At 52.5% G+C, this 17889-nt stretch overlaps 1 protein-coding gene across 11 annotated transcripts in view; it reads right to left on the reverse strand.

The window, feature by feature from the left end:
* Positions 1-17889, reverse strand: part of PTPRF (protein tyrosine phosphatase receptor type F) — a 295456-nt gene that overhangs the window by 146179 nt on the left and 131388 nt on the right. For all 11 annotated transcript variants that reach the window (XM_089663763.1, XM_089663762.1, XM_089663761.1 and 8 more), the window contains exon 3: positions 5374-5562. In XM_089663763.1, the coding sequence (XP_089519889.1) occupies positions 5374-5562 (189 nt within the window). The remainder of the gene's footprint in view (positions 1-5373; positions 5563-17889) is intronic.

Consider the following 17889-nt stretch of genomic DNA (forward strand, 5'->3'; position numbering starts at 1 on the left):
CCCACACTGCAAAGACATGCTGGTAGGTGAATTGGCTCCTGTCTATATTGTCCCTAATATGTGTATGTATGAATGTGAGTTAGGGACCTTAGATTGTACTCCCCTTGAGGGTTAGGGACCTTAGATTGTACTCCCCTTGAGGGTTAGGGACCTTAGATTGTACACCCCTTGAGGGTTAGGGACCTTAGATTGTACTCCCCTTGAGGGTTAGGGACCTTAGATTGTACGCTCCTCGGGGGCGGGGACTGATGTGAATGTACAATATATATGTAAAGTGCGGTGTAAATTGATGGCGATATATAAGTACCTGAAATAAATAATAAATTAGGACATAAAGTAACAATTTGAATGTTGGATTGAAGATAATTCAGGAAAACTGAACACTGATGTCCCCACTGAAATGAATACTCCAGTGCCTCTAACATGGGTGCCTTGGTCCAGGGGCGGACTGACAACTTGTGGGGTCCCCGGGCAATAGGAAATCATGGGGCCCCTGTGTCCTCGCCCACACTCAAACTACACCCAAAAAAGCCTATGAAAGGTATCAGGGGCATCTCATGGGGCCCCCTACTGACCCTGGGCCCTCAGGCAGTGCCCGAGTAGCTAAGTGGTCAGTCCGCCCCTGCCTTGGTCTATCCCTATAATTAACAGGGAATAACCAATCCGAATTTGGAATACATTGGTCAGATGGAAGAGAAATGACTTCTGATTGGTTGCTATGGTCTGATGGAAGAGAAATGACTTCTGATTGGTTGCTATGGTTTGATGGAAGAGAAATGACTTCTGATTGGTTGCTATGGTCTGATGGAAGAGAAATGACTTCTGATTGGTTGCTATGGTCTGATGGAAGCTGCACAAAGCTCTTTTCCTTATTAAATAATCCGATAATAAAGATTCCCGCATTAACCAGCCGCATTGTTCAGCACATTTTCCTCTGTTAGCACAGCGCTCCAAGGCTTTTGTTGGTCCATTACGTTGGGTGATCCCCGCGCCGTCCATTGTCACCATTTCCAAGGCGGTTTGTTCGGTGGCGGAGGGAATGTGGATGTTTATTGGCAGGATACGCGCGGGGCGCCGGCGCTGAGTGGAGTCAAGTGTTGGATAACCAGGCAGCTGTAAAACAACGTTCACGGGGAAAAAAACATTCATTTATCCAATAATGGCGATGGTGTCACTGAGAGCCGCTCTATCAAAACTTCTTGTTTCATATTTTCCTGACCTCCAGCTGGTGTCAAGGCTCCCGCAGCGAGGGACGGCTATTCACAGCGCTTTTATGCGCACTTTACAATAATGCAAGATTGTAGATCTGAGTCGGTGTTTGTTAGGGATGACCGTTCACACAGATTTGTTTGTTGTGCCAAAAGCAGCAAAAAGGATTAGAGGAGAGTACTGAGGCCGGCCAGCTTGGAGGTTCAACACACAAATTCCACCCGGAGTTACCGTCTCTCCAGGGTATGGAGATTCCCTGTGGGTGGGATGACCTAAAAACGTACCTGACATCCACCTAAACTGACCCTAGTGTGTGACTGTGGGGGGGCATTAGAGTGAAAGCTCCTCTGGTACAGAGACTGATGGGACTGTGGGGGAGGGGGCATTAGAGTGAAAGCTCCTCTGGTACAGAGACTGATGTGACTGTGGGGGAGGGGACATTAGAGTGTAAGCTCCTCTGGTACAGAGACTGATGTGACTGTGGGGGAGGGGACATTAGAGTGTAAGCTCCTCTGGTACACAGACTGATGTGACTGTGGGGGAGGGGACATTATAGCGTAAGCTCCTCTGGTACAGAGACTGATGTGACTGTGGGGGAGGGGACATTAGAGTGTAAGCTCCTCTGGTACAGAGACTGATGTGACTGTGGGGGAGGGGACATTATAGCGTAAGCTCCTCTGGTACAGAGACTGATGTGACTGTGGGGGAGGGGACATTAGAATGTAAGCTCCGCTGGTACAGAGACTGATGTGACTGTGGGGGAGGGGACATTAGAGTGTAAGAGCCTCTGGTACAGAGACTGATGTGACTGTGGGGGAGGGGACAGAGTGTAAGCTCCTCTGGTACAGAGACTGATGTGACTGGCTCAGTGTTCTCTGTACAGCGCTGCGGTATATGTCAGAGCTATATAAATGTATAATAATAGTGTGTGACTGTGGGGGAGGGGACATTAGAGTGTAAGCTCCTCTGGTACAGAGACTGATGGGACTGGCTCAGTGATCTCTGTACAGCGCTGCGGTATATGTCAGAGCTATAAATGTATAATAATAGTGTGTGACTGTGGGGGAGGGGACATTAGAGTGTAAGCCAGGCTGCTCTGAAGGAACCATTGAATTGCTAACAGTAGTTAGTCACACTGAACTGGATGTGTTCTGTAGTCAGGCCCGGACTGGGACCAAACATAGACCCAGGCATTCTGAACTGAGCAGCCCTAAGCCCGGGGACCCTTTCCTCGAAGTCAATTGGTGGAATGGCAGGGCCCGGTCACAAGAGCAATCTTTGTGACCCTGGTAGTTCCGCCACTAGTGTCAAGAAAGAAAGAAACAAAGAAAGAAAGAGAAAAAGAAAGAAAGAGACAGATGGAAAGAAAGAAAGAGAGAGAAAGAAGGAAAGAAAGAAGTAAAAGGAAGAGGAGACAGAAAGAGGAGAGAGAGAGAGGAGACAGGCAGAAAGAAAGATCTAGAGAAAGAGGAGAGAGTGAAAGAAAGAGGAGAGAGAGAGAGAGAGAGAAAAGAAAAAAAAAGAAAGCAGGAGAGAAGGAAAGAAAGAAAGAAAGAAAGAAAGAAAGAAAGAAAGAAGAAAGCAGGAGAGAAGGAAAGAAAGAAAAAGAAAGAAAGAAAGAAAAATAAATTAAAAGAGAGAGAGAAAGACAGAAAAGACAGAAAGAGAGAGAACGAAGGAGAGAAAAAGTGAAAGAAAGAGGAGACAGAAAGATAAATAGAGAAAGGAAAGAAGGAAAGACAGGCAGAGAGAAAGAAATAAGAAGGGGGGAGAAAAGACACGAGAGGAGAGGGTGGGAGGAGGAGGGGCAGAACCAGCTTTCTCTCCCTTCCGTGGTAGTGGTGGGGACCGGAGGAGGGGGGGGGGAACTGTCAGCACTTCGGACAGTCTATCCTAAGAGAACCTGGTGGCAGCGCTGAGTGGGATAAGGGTGTCCAGCCACGGGGGGGGGGGGGGGGGGTCAGCATACAGGAGCCCACGGCAGCAGGCGATGGATAGGAGGGGCGGCGGGGCGGCACATAGAGGAACCGGACTGTGTATTTCTCTCCTGCCACCAATGAATGCCTGCGGGAGGGAGAGGAGAAGCAAGCATTAAGTGGAGAGAAATGCACAGTCCGGTTCCTCTATGTGCCGCTCGACCCCCCCCCCCCTCCTATCCAGGCAGTCCTGGCCCACTGGGCAAATGCCTGGTGTGCCCTACAGCCAGTCCGGGCCTGTCTGTTATGTTCCGCTGGACCCGTTCTGTAAAATGATGTCAGGAATTGGGCTTGGGACTTGGACAATCCTTTTTCCAGCCGATGCTTCTGCTGAAGTCAAGAACCAGAACGCCGGCTTGGACTGTACAGTCCACATTCCGGGGCGGTCATTTTCCAGCCCTGATGAAGGGACGCTCTTGTAACCCCGAAGCACGCTGGTCACAAACGATCGGTTTGGCATTTCCATCGTTCATCCTCTCTGGTCAGGTTCAGACAAAGCTAATTAGGAGAGCTTAGAGAACGTTCCCAGCTCAGCCGCGTCACAAAGCACCATACAAGTCTGAATATTCGGCCAGCGGCGGCGGGTTCTCTTTACACCCTCATACATCGGAGTCCAGCGTTTGGTCCCGAGCCCTACAGAAGCCCCCCGGGATCCGTGACACACCCCAGTCTGGATTTTGGCCGCATTTATCAGCGGGATGACGTCGCGGCCGGCCCGTCATTCACGGCATTAATTATGAAGTTGATAGAAGAGATTATAATGATAATGTCGCCCTTTCCCGGCAGACGTTCGCCCCGACGCACAGCCTCTGTTAGAAATAATTAACAAGGATGATATTTTCTTTCCGCACAAACATAGCAAGATTACGACCCGTTCAGGAGGAGGGGGGGGAGGGAAAGGTCAGCACCGTTCTTCCATAAGCGCTGAATTTATAAATGTGATTAACCCCCTCCCCCCACCTTTTTTTCAGCCGGGCTTCCGGGCCTGTATCAAGGTGTCCGATAATTACGCAGACTTATTGTAATAAAGTTTGTCAAAGAGAGACGGGAGCGACGGGAGCGACGGGCGAGACGGGAGAGATGGGAGCGACGGGAGAGACGGGAGCGACGGGAGCGACGGGAGAGACGGGAGCGACGGGAGAGACGGGAGTGACGGGAGAGACGGGAGCGACGGGGGAGACGGGAGAGATGGGAGCGACGGGAGAGACAGGAGAGATGGGAGAGACGGGAGAGACGGGAGCGACGGGGGAGACGGGAGCGACGGGAGAGACGGGAGAGACGGGAGCGACGGGGGAGACGGGAGCGACGGGAGAGACGGGAGAGACGGGAGCGACGGGAGAGACGGGAGCGACGGGAGCGACGGGAGAGACGGGAGAGACGGGAGAGACGGGAGAGACGGGAGCGACGGGAGAGACGAGAGCGACGGGAGAGACGGGAGAGACGGGAGAGACGGGAGCGACGGGAGAGACGTGCTGACCTTTCACGGGAGGAAACAATAACAACAACGCTCCGGCACAAAGTAACAGCCGTCCATCTGAAGAATGAGATCGCTTACAGGGCGCGAGACGCGGCGGCTTGGAGTTTTGTGATCTGATCGCCGCGGCACAGATGCGCATGCGCGCTCAAAGTGACAGGGCGCCAGCTGAGGGGACCGGGGCCAGCAGGGGGATGGGGCAAGGCACGCCAAGGAAAGTGCAGCAGGAGGTGTGAGACTACGGAGGGGTAAATGGCCGGAGACACTGGAGGGGAGGTGTCAAGGTGACAGGGCGCCAGCTGTGGGGACCGGGGCTGGCAGGGGGATGGGGAGAGGCACGCCAAAGAAAGTGCAGCAGGAGGTGTGAGACTACGGAGGGGTAAATGGCTGGAGACACCAGAGGGGAGGTGTCAAGGTGACAGAGCGCCAGCTGAGGGGACCGGGGCCGGCAGGGGGATGGGGAGAGGCACGCCAAGGAAAGTGCAGCAGGAGGTGTGAGACTACAGAGGAGTAAATGGTCGGAGACACCAGAGGGGAGGTGTCCCTGCTGCAGCCAGTTGCCGATTGATCCCGATTTGGGTGGAGCACTGATTTATACCGGAGACCAATACCGATCATCAATGACCTGATCACGTGGGATTGATTATCTGTCATTGGAATGTCACCTCTGCACCTAAACAGCGCCCCCCACAGGGGGCTCATCACACGCCATACCTGAGCGCAGCTGCTTGATCCTGCCATTGCTGTTGGCGGTGTCCACGGGAAGGAAATCCTTGTACCAGGAGATCTCGGGGTCGGGGTTCCCGCTGGCTGCACACAGCATGGTGGCCGTGCGGGTCCTCTCCACCACCTTCAGCTGGGGGCCCATGTCGATGACGGGAAAGCCGTGCGGCAGCTGCTCCTCTGCAAGACACAAAGCGGAACTCCGTTATACAACTTCATTCCTCCAAATGTTCTCCTGTCATCTACATAATACGACATGTACTATAGTGGGCATTGCACAGGGACACCATATATATTCAGGATGGCAGCTGCATGCCTCGTGATGTGTCAGTGCAACACCTCCAGGTATATATTACCCCCCACAGAGGATACAGCATTCCCCTGATGATGCCGCCATCTTGCTTTACTCTCCGGAAGGACGGCACCATCTTTGTTCATTCAGGGTCACCATCTACTTCCTGGACTGAGATACCGGCTCACAGATGACACAATCGTGCAACTCACAAATGTCTGACGCAGATCAGCCCCCTGCTGCAGGTTCTCACCTTGTGACTTGCTACTAAGTTACAATGCACAGTCTGATCACTGGGGGAGGGGAGATTGAGGAAATGCCTCCTCCTCCTTCTACAAAGTTACAATGTACAGTCTGATCACTGGGGGAGGGAAGACTGAGGAAATGCTTCCTCCTCCTTCTACAAAGTTACAATGTACAGTCTGATCGCTGGGGGAGAAGAGACTGAGGAAATGCCTCCTCCTCCTTCTACAAAGTTACAATGTACAGCCTGATCGCTGGGGGAAGGGAGACAGAGGAAATGACTCCTCCTCCTTCTACAGAGTTACAATGTACAGTCTGATCGCTGGGGGAAGGGAGACTGAGGAAATGCTTCCTCCTCCTTCTACAAAGTTACAAAGTACAGTCTGATCACTGGGGGAGGGGAGACTGAGGAAATGCTTCCTCCTGCCTGCAGCAGACTGATGACATCATCTCAGCCTAGGCACAGTCTGGAGCTCACGGACATCTTTTTAATGATAAAAGGTGGAGCTTCTCTGAAAAGTGATATTGTTGTTGTACATGGAGACACGGTAGGAATTCATTATGCAGATTCGTACGTTTTCTGACCGGTCCACTTTAAGTACACCGCCTTGAAATGACAGTTGAACCTCCTATGACAGAAATTCAATGGCTGACCTTGTTCTGAAAATGCTATATGCCTGGCTGTCACCGGCCTCATGCTTTCCTAGTCTCGTATCTGCAGCAGGAAGCCAATCACGGTAAAATACCAGAGCTGTCTGTCTCCCGGATCATCCAACTTAAAGTGCTGAAGGAGGAGGATCAGCATGACAGCCGGGCAACTAGCAGGACGTCAGCATGACAGCCGGGCAACTAGCAGGACATCAGCATGACAGCCGGGCAACTAGCAGGACATCAGCATGACAGCCGGGCAACTAGCAGGACATCAGCATGACAGCCGGGCAACTGGCAGGACATCAGCATGACAGCCGGGCAACTAGCAGGACGTCAGCATGACAGCCAGGCAACTAGCAGGACGTCAGCATGACAGCCAGGCAACTAGCAGGACGTCAGCATGACAGCCGGGCAACTAGCAGGACGTCAGCATGACAGCCGGGCAACTAGCAGGACATCAGCATGACAGCCGGGCAACTAGCAGGACATCAGCATGACAGCCGGGCAACTAGCAGGACGTCAGCATGACAGCCGGGCAACTAGCAGGACATCAGCATGACAGCCGGGAAACTAGCAGGACGTCAGCATGACAGCCAGGCAACTAGCAGGACGTCAGCATGACAGCCGGGAAACTAGCAGGACATCAGCATGACAGCCGGGAAACTAGCAGGACATCAGCATGACAGCCGGGCAACTAGCAGGACATCAGCATGACAGCCAGGCAACTAGCAGGACATCAGCATGACAGCCGGGCAACTAGCAGGACATCAGCATGACAGCCGGGCAACTAGCAGGACATCAGCATGACAGCCGGGCAACTAGCAGGACGTCAGCATGACAGCCAGGCAACTAGCAGGACGTCAGCATGACAGCCAGGCAACTAGCAGGACGTCAGCATGACAGCCGGGCAACTAGCAGGACATCAGCATGACAGCCAGGCAACTAGCAGGATGTCAGCATGACATCCAGGCAACTAGCAGGACATCAGCATGACAGCCGGGCAACTAGCAGGACATCAGCATGACAGCCGGGAAACTAGCAGGACGTCAGCATGACAGCCGGGAAACTAGCAGGACGTCAGCATGACAGCCGGGCAACTAGCAGGACATCAGCATGACAGCCGGGAAACTAGCAGGACGTCAGCATGACAGCCAGGCAACTAGCAGGACGTCAGCATGACAGCCGGGAAACTAGCAGGACATCAGCATGACAGCCAGGCAACTAGCAGGACGTCAGCATGACAGCCGGGAAACTAGCAGGACATCAGCATGACAGCCGGGAAACTAGCAGGACGTCAGCATGACAGCCAGGCAACTAGCAGGACGTCAGCATGACAGCCGGGAAACTAGCAGGACGTCAGCATGACAGCCGGGCAACTAGCAGGACATCAGCATGACAGCCGGGCAACTAGCAGGACATCAGCATGACAGCCGGGCAACTAGCAGGACATCAGCATGACAGCCGGGAAACTAGCAGGACATCAGCATGACAGCCGGGAAACTAGCAGGACGTCAGCATGACAGCCGGGCAACTAGCAGGACGTCAGCATGACAGCCGGGAAACTAGCAGGACGTCAGCATGACAGCCGGGAAACTAGCAGGACGTCAGCATGACAGCCGGGAAACTAGCAGGACATCAGCATGACAGCCGGGAAACTAGCAGGACGTCAGCATGACAGCCGGGCAACTAGCAGGACGTCAGCATGACAGCCGGGCAACTAGCAGGACGTCAGCATGACAGCCGGGAAACTAGCAGGACGTCAGCATGACAGCCAGGCAACTAGCAGGACGTCAGCATGACAGCCGGGAAACTAGCAGGACGTCAGCATGACAGCCGGGCAACTAGCAGGACATCAGCATGACAGCCGGGCAACTAGCAGGACATCAGCATGACAGCCGGGCAACTAGCAGGACGTCAGCATGACAGCCGGGAAACTAGCAGGACGTCAGCATGAGAGCCGGGAAACTAGCAGTACATCAGCATGACAGCCAGGAAACTAGCAGGACGTCAGCATGACAGCCGGGCAACTAGCAGGACATCAGCATGACAGCCGGGCAACTAGCAGGACATCAGCATGAAAGCCGGGAAACTAGCAGGACGTCAGCATGACAGCCAGGCAACTAGCAGGACATCAGCATGACAGCCGGGAAACTAGCAGGACATCAGCATGACAGCCGGGCAACTAGCAGGACATCAGCATGACAGCCAGGCAACTAGCAGGACATCAGCATGACAGCCGGGAAACTAGCAGGACGTCAGCATGACAGCCAGGCAACTAGCAGGACATCAGCATGACAGCCGGGAAACTAGCAGGACATCAGCATGACAGTCGGGCAACTAGCAGGACATCAGCATGACAGCCAGGCAACTAGCAGGACATCAGCATGACAGCCGGGAAACTAGCAGGACGTCAGCATGACAGCCAGGCAACTAGCAGGACATCAGCATGACAGCCGGGAAACTAGCAGGACATCAGCATGACAGCCGGGCAACTAGCAGGACATCAGCATGACAGCCGGGCAACTAGCAGGACATCAGCATGACAGCCGGGAAACTAGCAGGACATCAGCATGACAGCCGGGCAACTGGCAGGACATCAGCATGACAGCCGGGCAACTAGCAGGACATCAGCATGACAGCCGGGCAACTAGCAGGACGTCAGCATGACAGCCGGGAAACTAGCAGGACGTCAGCATGAGAGCCGGGAAACTAGCAGTACATCAGCATGACAGCCAGGAAACTAGCAGGACGTCAGCATGACAGCCGGGCAACTAGCAGGACATCAGCATGACAGCCGGGCAACTAGCAGGACATCAGCATGAAAGCCGGGAAACTAGCAGGACGTCAGCATGACAGCCAGGCAACTAGCAGGACATCAGCATGACAGCCGGGAAACTAGCAGGACATCAGCATGACAGCCGGGCAACTAGCAGGACATCAGCATGACAGCCAGGCAACTAGCAGGACATCAGCATGACAGCCGGGAAACTAGCAGGACGTCAGCATGACAGCCAGGCAACTAGCAGGACATCAGCATGACAGCCGGGAAACTAGCAGGACATCAGCATGACAGTCGGGCAACTAGCAGGACATCAGCATGACAGCCAGGCAACTAGCAGGACATCAGCATGACAGCCGGGAAACTAGCAGGACGTCAGCATGACAGCCAGGCAACTAGCAGGACATCAGCATGACAGCCGGGAAACTAGCAGGACATCAGCATGACAGCCGGGCAACTAGCAGGACATCAGCATGACAGCCGGGCAACTAGCAGGACATCAGCATGACAGCCGGGAAACTAGCAGGACATCAGCATGACAGCCGGGCAACTGGCAGGACGTCAGCATGACAGCCGGGCAACTAGCAGGACGTCAGCATGACAGCCGGGCAACTAGCAGGAAATCAGCAATGACAGCCGGGCAACTAGCAGGATATCAGCATGACAGCCGGGCAACTGGGGGGGGGGGATTCGGCCTCCAGATTCGGCGCTGTACACAAAGTCCGAACCTTTCACCGTTCTCTACCTGAAACAAAATCACACTTGAAGGGGCAGCCAGAAACACGACAAGAAATCCACCGCAGGTTCTGCAGGCGGCCTGTGAGGAAATATCGTCTTCTTTTTTCTGCGAGATCCGAGCGCAGAGGTGACCTTATTCTTGGAAGATGTATGGGGAGAACAAACACCCGCAGGACCCAATCATTCACCTCCTCTGCTCTAATGAGGGAAACATTTAAAGGGGAACACACCGAGAGAAGGAGAGAACAGGTGAACGCGGCGAGGAGCTATTACTGCATGTAGAAGAAGAGAGGAGGAGGAGGAAGAAGAGAGGAGGAGGAGGAAGAAGAGAGGAGGAGGAGGAAGAAAAGAGGAGGAGGAGGAAGAAGAGAGGAGGAGGAAGAAGAGAGGAGGAAGAAGAGAGGAGGAGGAAGAAGAGAGGAGGAGGAAGAAGAGAGGAGGAGGAAGAAGAGAGGAGGAGGAAGAAGAAGAGAGGAGGAGGAGGAAGAAGAGAGGAGGAGGAAGAAGAGAGGAGAAGGAAGAAGAGAGGAGGAGGAAGAAGAGAGGAGGAGGAGGAAGAAGAGAGGAGGAGGAGGAAGAAGAGAGGAGGAGGAGGAAGAAGAGAGGAGAAGGAGGAAGAAGAGAGGAGGAGGAGGAAGAAGAGAGGAGAAGGAAGAAGAGAGGAGGAGGAGGAGGAAGAAGAGAGGAGGAGGAAGAAGAGAGGAGGAGGAGGAGGGAGAAGAGAGGAGGAGGAAGAAGAGAGGAGGAGGAAGAAGGGAGGAGGAGGAAGAAGGGAGGAGAAGGAGGAGGAAGAAGAAGAGAGGAAGAAGAGAGGAGGAGGAAGAAGAGAGAAGGAAGAGGAAAAAGAAGAGAGGAGGAGGAAGAAGAGAGGAGAAGGAGGAGGAAGAAGAAGAGAGGAGAAGGAGGAGGAAGAAGAAGAGAGGAGGAGGAGGAAGAAGAAGAGAGGAGGAGGAGGAAGAAGAAGAGAGGAGGAGGAGGAAGAAGAAGAGAGGAGGAGGAGGAAGAGGGGAGGAGGAGGAGGAGAAAGAAGAGAGGAGAAGGAGGAGGAAGAAGAGAGGAGAAGGAGGAGGAAGAAGAAGAGAGGAGGAAGAAGAGAGGAGGAGGAGGAAGAAGAGAGGAGGAGGAGGAAGAAGAGAGGAGGAGGAGGAGGAAGAAGAGAGGAGGAAGAAGAGAGAAGGAGGAGGAAAAAGAAGAGAGGAGGAGGAAGAAGAAGAGAGGAGGAGGAAGAAGAGAGGAGGAAGAAGAGAGGAGGAGGAGGAAGAAGAGAAGAGGAAGAAAAGAGATGGAGGAGGAGGAAGAGAGGAGGAGGAGAGATGAAGGAGGAAGAGAGGAGGAGGAGGAAGAGAAGAGGAGGAAGAAAAGAAGGAGGAGGAAGAGAAGAGGAGGAGGAAGAGAAGAGGAGGAGGAAGAGAAGAGGAGGAGGAAGAGAGGTGGAAGAGAGAAGGAAGAGGAGGAAGAGAAGGAAGAGGAGGAGGAGAAAGAGAGGAGGAGGAAAAGAGAGGAGGAGGAGGAAGAGAGGAGGAGGAGGAGGAGGAAGAGAGGAGGAGGAAAAGAGGAGGAGGAGAAGGAAGAGAGGAGGAGAAGGAAGAGAGGAGGAGGAGGAAGAGAGGAGGAGGAGGAGAAGGAAGAGAGGAGGAGGAGGAAGAGAGGAGGAGGAGGAAGAGAGGAGGAAGAGGAAGAAGAGAGGAGGATGAGGAGGAAGAAGAGAGGAGGAGGAAGAAAGGAGGAGAAAAAGAGGAAGAGAGGAGCAAAGAGAGGAGGAGGAAGCGAGGAGGAGGACTGTACATTGTAACTTTGTAGAAGGAGGAGGGGGCATTTCCTCAGTCTCCCCTCCCCCAGCGATCAGACTGTACATGGTAACTTTGTAGTAAGTCACAAGGTGAGAATCTGCAGCAGGGGCTGATCTTTGTCAGCTGTTTGTGAACACCGCCAAGAACTGTACAGGCACCAGGATTTACATGGTTGTGTCATTTATGAGTCTACATCTCATGTGGTGATCCTGGATGATGTCTGAACAAACATGGCGCCGTCCTTCTGGCAGCATAGTCAGGAGGAGTCCTGTGAGGTCTCTGATGCCACATTGCTGATCCCATTCCTAGATATACATGTCATTAGAAACATTTACATCCACACAAGGAACAGCGAGCGTCATCAGATATGAAGAACCTCCAAATATCAGGTGACTACAAGTCCCAGCATGCTCTGCCAGCCGGCCTGTTATCAGATAGGAAATAGAAACCACTAAATCTAACCGCATTTCCATTTGGGGTTGGAATCTCTGGTGACAGGGCCTCTTTATTTGCTCAGACTTTCCCTTTCCCCATAAGACACAATATAGTATTTATACTTCTAAACCAAAGAGCCAGTCTCCTGTCCTTCAGACTCTGGATGGCCCGGACTGTGGTCATCGGGAGTACCCCCCCCCCCCCTTCGTTGGTGTCATTGGGAGGAATTGTGCCCCACCATTTGTGTCATTGGGCCCCATTGTTAGTGTCAATGGTAGGAATTGTCCCTTATTGCTGGTGCCATTGGGAGCAATTGTGCCCCATCATTGGTGTTTTTGGGCCCTTGTTGGTAACATCGGTAGGAATTGTGCCCCATTGTAGGTTTCATTGGTAAGAATGTTGCCCCTTTGTTGGTGTCATTGGTAGGAATTGTGCCCATCATTGGTGTTGTTGGACCCGATTGTTGGTGTCATTGGCAGGAATTGTGCCCCATCGTTGGTGTCATTGGCAGGAATTGTGCCCCATCGTTGGTGTCATTGAGAAGAAATGTGTCCTTCATTGGTGTCAGTGAATAAAATAGCACCCCAGGGACCTGATAAAAGCAAGCACAAGATGGCACCTGGCCCTCGGGCCGCAGTTTGGAGACCGCTGTACTAAACCTTCAAAATTGAAGGCCGAGCTGCCTTTGCAGAGCTGCTGCCCGCTATCATGCCGCAAAGATGCACTGCTAACAGTGAGTGACACCATGAATACCTCTCCATGTTAAGCTCATCTTTCAGATCCTGGGCTGGTAAAGTGGAAATATCTAGACATTTCCTTCTCTTGATTTAAACTCGAAGTGTCAGCGAGTGTTGACTCCACGCCCAATCCTAGGGCGGGCGCTCACCCCGGGAGGGGCGGGCCTGGAACAAGCGGCGCGGTGTCGGGTGAGAGGCACCGGGCGTTATGTTCATTACAAGGCATTGTCGCTCCTAATTTGAATACACTCCATGCCACAAAGGGCTGAAAGGCACAGCTGAGCTCCGATATGCACAGCCATTGCACACGCACACACACGCACGCACATGCACACGCACACAAATACACACAGGCACGCACACACACACATACACACTCACGCACATGCACGCACACGCACATACACACACGCACAAATACACACACACACGCACACAAATACACACATACACACACGCACATACACGCACACAAATACACACGCACGCAAATACACACGCACGCACAAACACACGCATGCACGCAAATACATACGCACACAGACACACACGTACGTACGCCCACACACGCACACAAATACACACACATACACACACATACGCACACAGACAGACACACACACGCACACACACGCACACATGCAAACACATACATGCACACACGCACATACACAAACACACACACGCACATACACCACAAACACACACGCACACACATGCACACACACGCACGCACACACACATGTACACACACACATGCACACACGCACATACACCACAAACACACACGCACGCACACACACACGCACATACACAAACACACAGGAAAAACAAACGCCCGGCAAGGGAGCGGCTATAAATACACGCTCAGCAGCTGCGACACAGCCGCACCGTTCAGCTTCTATTCAGGAAGGAGAAAGCCTCATCCTGGGTGACGGGAAATAAATAAAAACCAAAAGGCAAGACTTCTTTCCTCCCAATTAACGCTGAAAGTAGCGGAGAGGAGTGGGCGGACGGCAACTGGTAAGCTGGCGCCCCCTGCTGGGAGGGATAAACAAAAGCCCCCTCCATTCTCTCGCAGAGAAAAAAAAAAAGAAAAGTCTTTTAGATGAAGAATTCCTTCAAGGTTCATCAGACCGCGCCGGGGGAGGACCGGGAGCTTTCCGCCTCGGAGGTAAGCAAACTAACCGGCTTTATCACGGCAGTTTCCTGGGGGAGGGGGTAACACTGCGCCAAAGTGTGCCGCGAAGATTGCCCATTCCATGTGCCATGCTCTACCACTCATATTCTTTATAAAGCAACCACAGCCTGAGTAGAGAAGCCTCACCCTTGCCAGCATGCTGCAGAGAAGGACCCTTGCTCTGTGTGCGGAAGCAGTGGTCTCTCTGCGGAGCTCCGTCACCCCCCCCCCTCACTAAGTCTGACTGGATTATAAATTTGGTACTCAGCTGACAGCGGTACTAAAATAGAAAATGATTAAACCACCAATTTATTTATTTTTAGTACCTGTATACTGTTGGAGAGATTTCTCTTCACTTCCTGTCCTCAACTTTCCACCAACCAAAACCCCACAAAAATAATAAAAATGGCTTTACAAACACTTCAGGGGCCCTGGTGCTCTACCTGCAGTGTGAGGGCCACATGCGGCTCTATGGTACATAATATGTGGCCCTCAGGCCCTTGCAGCCAGTACTAGGGGTGTGACCATTGATGAATAAAAGGGCTGTAATGGCAGCAATAGCGAACAGTCCTGTGTAACATATCCCTAGTCTCTGACTGTCTCCTGCCTGTCCTCAATCTCCATCTCCTGTAGTATGTCAGCAGTCTCTGACCGTCTCCTGTAGTATGTCTGCAGTCTCTGACCGTCTACTGTACTATGTCAGCAGTCTCTGACCGTCTCCTGTACTATGTCAGCAGTCTCTGACCGTCTCCTGTACTATGTCAGCAGTCTCTGACCGTCTCCTGTACCATGTCAGCAGTCTCTGACCGTCTCCTGTAATATGTCTGCAGTCTCTGGTCATCTCCTGTACTATGTCTGCAGTCTCTGACCATCTCCTGTAATATGTCTGCAGTCTCTGACCATCTCCTGTACTATGTCAGCAGTCTCTGACCGTCTCCTGTAGTATGCCAGCAGTCTCTGACCGTCTCCTGTAGTATGTCAGCAGTCTCTGACCGTCTCCTGTACCATGTCTGCAGTCTCTGACCGTCTACTGTACTATGTCAGCAGTCTCTGACCATCTCCTGTACTATGTCAGCAGTCTCTGACCGTCTCCTGTACTATGTCAGCAGTCTCTGACCGTCTCCTGTAATATGTCTGCAGTCTCTGGTCATCTCCTGTACTATGTCTGCAGTCTCTGACCATCTCCTGTAATATGTCTGCATTCTCTGACCATCTCCTGTACTATGTCTGCAGTCTCTGACCATCTCCTGTAATATGTCCGCAGTCTCTGACTATCCCCTGTAGTATGTCTGCAGTCTGAGCATCTGTATTATATCTGCAGTCTCTGACCATCTCCTGTAGTATGTCTGCAGTCTCTGACCATCTCCTGTAGTATGTCTGCAGTCTCTGACCATCTCCTGTAGTATGTCTGCAGTCTCTGACCATCTCCTGTAGTATGTCTGCAGTCTCTGACCATCTCCTGTACTGTGTCCGCAGTCTCTGGTCATCCCCTGTAGTATGTCTGCAGTCTCTGACCATCTCCTGTACTATGTCTGCAGTCTCTGACCATCTCCTGTAGTATGTCTGCAGTCTCTGACCATCTGTATTATATCTGCAGTCTCTGACCATCTCTTGAAGTATGTGCTCAGTCTCTGACAGTCTTCTATAGCATTACATGTACAGATTATGCGTGACCCCCTAGAGATATCAGGGACTACAGCTGAGACCCCCAATCTCTTGTAAGGTGGCCCCCTCTTCTTTAAGCCCTCCACTTCCAGCAGGTTTCTCCAACGACCACATCCATGCCGGTGAAGGCGCAGTGCGGTCAATCTCCTGTCTCTGTATTTATAGACGATAAATAAGCCGGCTTCGCCTAACCGGCTGAAACGGAGCTCTCGGCACAGTCGGTGCACCAACAAATCTGTTACGGAGTGATTATCCCGGCAACCGGGCCCTCGCAGCTCCCCTTCCACACTCGGCTGACATACGGACGAGCCGCAGCCGGCGGGCTCCAGGGCACAGCCAGCGATCGTCTGCGAGGAGGTCATTAATCTTAAGCAGGTAGTTTTCTATTTTTTTGCAGAGAAGAGAGACAGCTCATGGAGTAATTAATGCACTGCTGACCCGTCCTATTGATTAATCCGCGCACAAACACGGCTTGATGAGCGCAACGCGGCCGATCGAAGACACCCGGAACTCGGAAAGAGAGGGCTAAGCGCTCACTCCTTAAATCAACACTCTAATAAACTCCAGGACTACAGATTAGAAAGACCCGGCGATCGATCAGAATCCGTCCCGTAGAATGGGCTCAGTCGGATCGGCTGATAGTCACCACCCCGAGCGTTTCAGGTATTGAAAAAGTCGACTCGTATTTCCGCCTAAAACTGCCACAGAACGATTAACATTTCACGTACGGATTTTCACTGAAAGATTCTGCACTCTCCAGGTTTAGTAAATAAACCCCAAATGTGTGTCAGAAACCCTCAACTCTCGGCCCGCGTTCACACTGATGCGGGGGCGGAATTTGCAGCGGTTTTAGTGTGACGTCTGCACCGCGTCAGAATCGCACCCCGTTCATGCGAACCGCTGCGGGTGTGTATGTTATATTAACAACACCCCGAAAGAGGTCCGCGATGTGCAGAATCGGATCCCATAGGTGTGAGTACCCAATGCGATCCGATTCTAGTGCGGACCCAAAAAAGGGTCCTGCATGTTTTTGGTGCGGGGGCGAATAGAGCCATACAAAATGTACGCCTCCGATCGCACCACACACAAATCACATGTGATCTGCAGGGAATGCGGTGCGGTTCCTGTGTGAATCACAGGCGATATACCGCATCGCATATATGTGATCCCGGGCTCAATGTGGTCTACGTCAGAGGCTTAAGGTGGAAATACACGATTAGAAAATCAACCGATCGCTCATCCGATGACTGAGAGGCATTCGTTCATTGGTCGAAATCGTGGCCCACATTAACCAATCTAAAAAAATCGTTCGGCAGGCAATACGTAGTGTTGACGTGTTCCATACAAGTGGAAGTGATGCAGCGTGCGTGTGACCTTGTAGACACACCCTTCCAGCCAGAACAAGCGTTCCATGTCCTTCCGACCAGAACCAGATTTCCATGCCCTTCCGGGCAAAACGAGCGTTCCACGCCCTTCCAGGCAAAACGAGCGTTCCACGCCCTTCCAGGCAAAACAAGCGTTCCATGCCCTTCCGGGCAAAACGAGCGTTCCACGCCCTTGCGGCCAGAACCAGCATTCCACGCCCTTCCGGGCAAAACGAGCGTTTCACGCCCTTCCGGGCAAAATGAGCATTCCACGCCCTTCTGGGCAAAACGAGCGTTCCATGCCCTTCCGGCCAGAACGAGAGTTCCATGTCCTTCTGGCCAGAACCAGCGTTCCATGCCCTTCCGGGCAAAACGAGCGTTCCACGCCGTTCCGGGCAAAACGTGCGTTCCATGCCCTTCCGGCCAGAACGTGCGTTCCACGCCCTTCCGGGCAAAACGAGCATTCCACGCCCTTCCAGCCAGAACCAGAGTTCCACACCCTTCCAGCCAGAACGAGTGATATACACAACAATTACCAGCATGGAGTATAATATCGTTTATTCCATGACCTATATACATAAATAGTGATTCCTAAAATATAATCTGCACAATTCTGGTTTCATCATCTCATTG

This window comes from Staurois parvus, unplaced genomic scaffold (genome assembly GCF_062004578.1).
Source record: "Staurois parvus isolate SC_StPar_1 unplaced genomic scaffold, SC_StPar_1.0 ptg001762l, whole genome shotgun sequence".
Taxonomy (NCBI): domain Eukaryota; kingdom Metazoa; phylum Chordata; class Amphibia; order Anura; family Ranidae; genus Staurois; species Staurois parvus.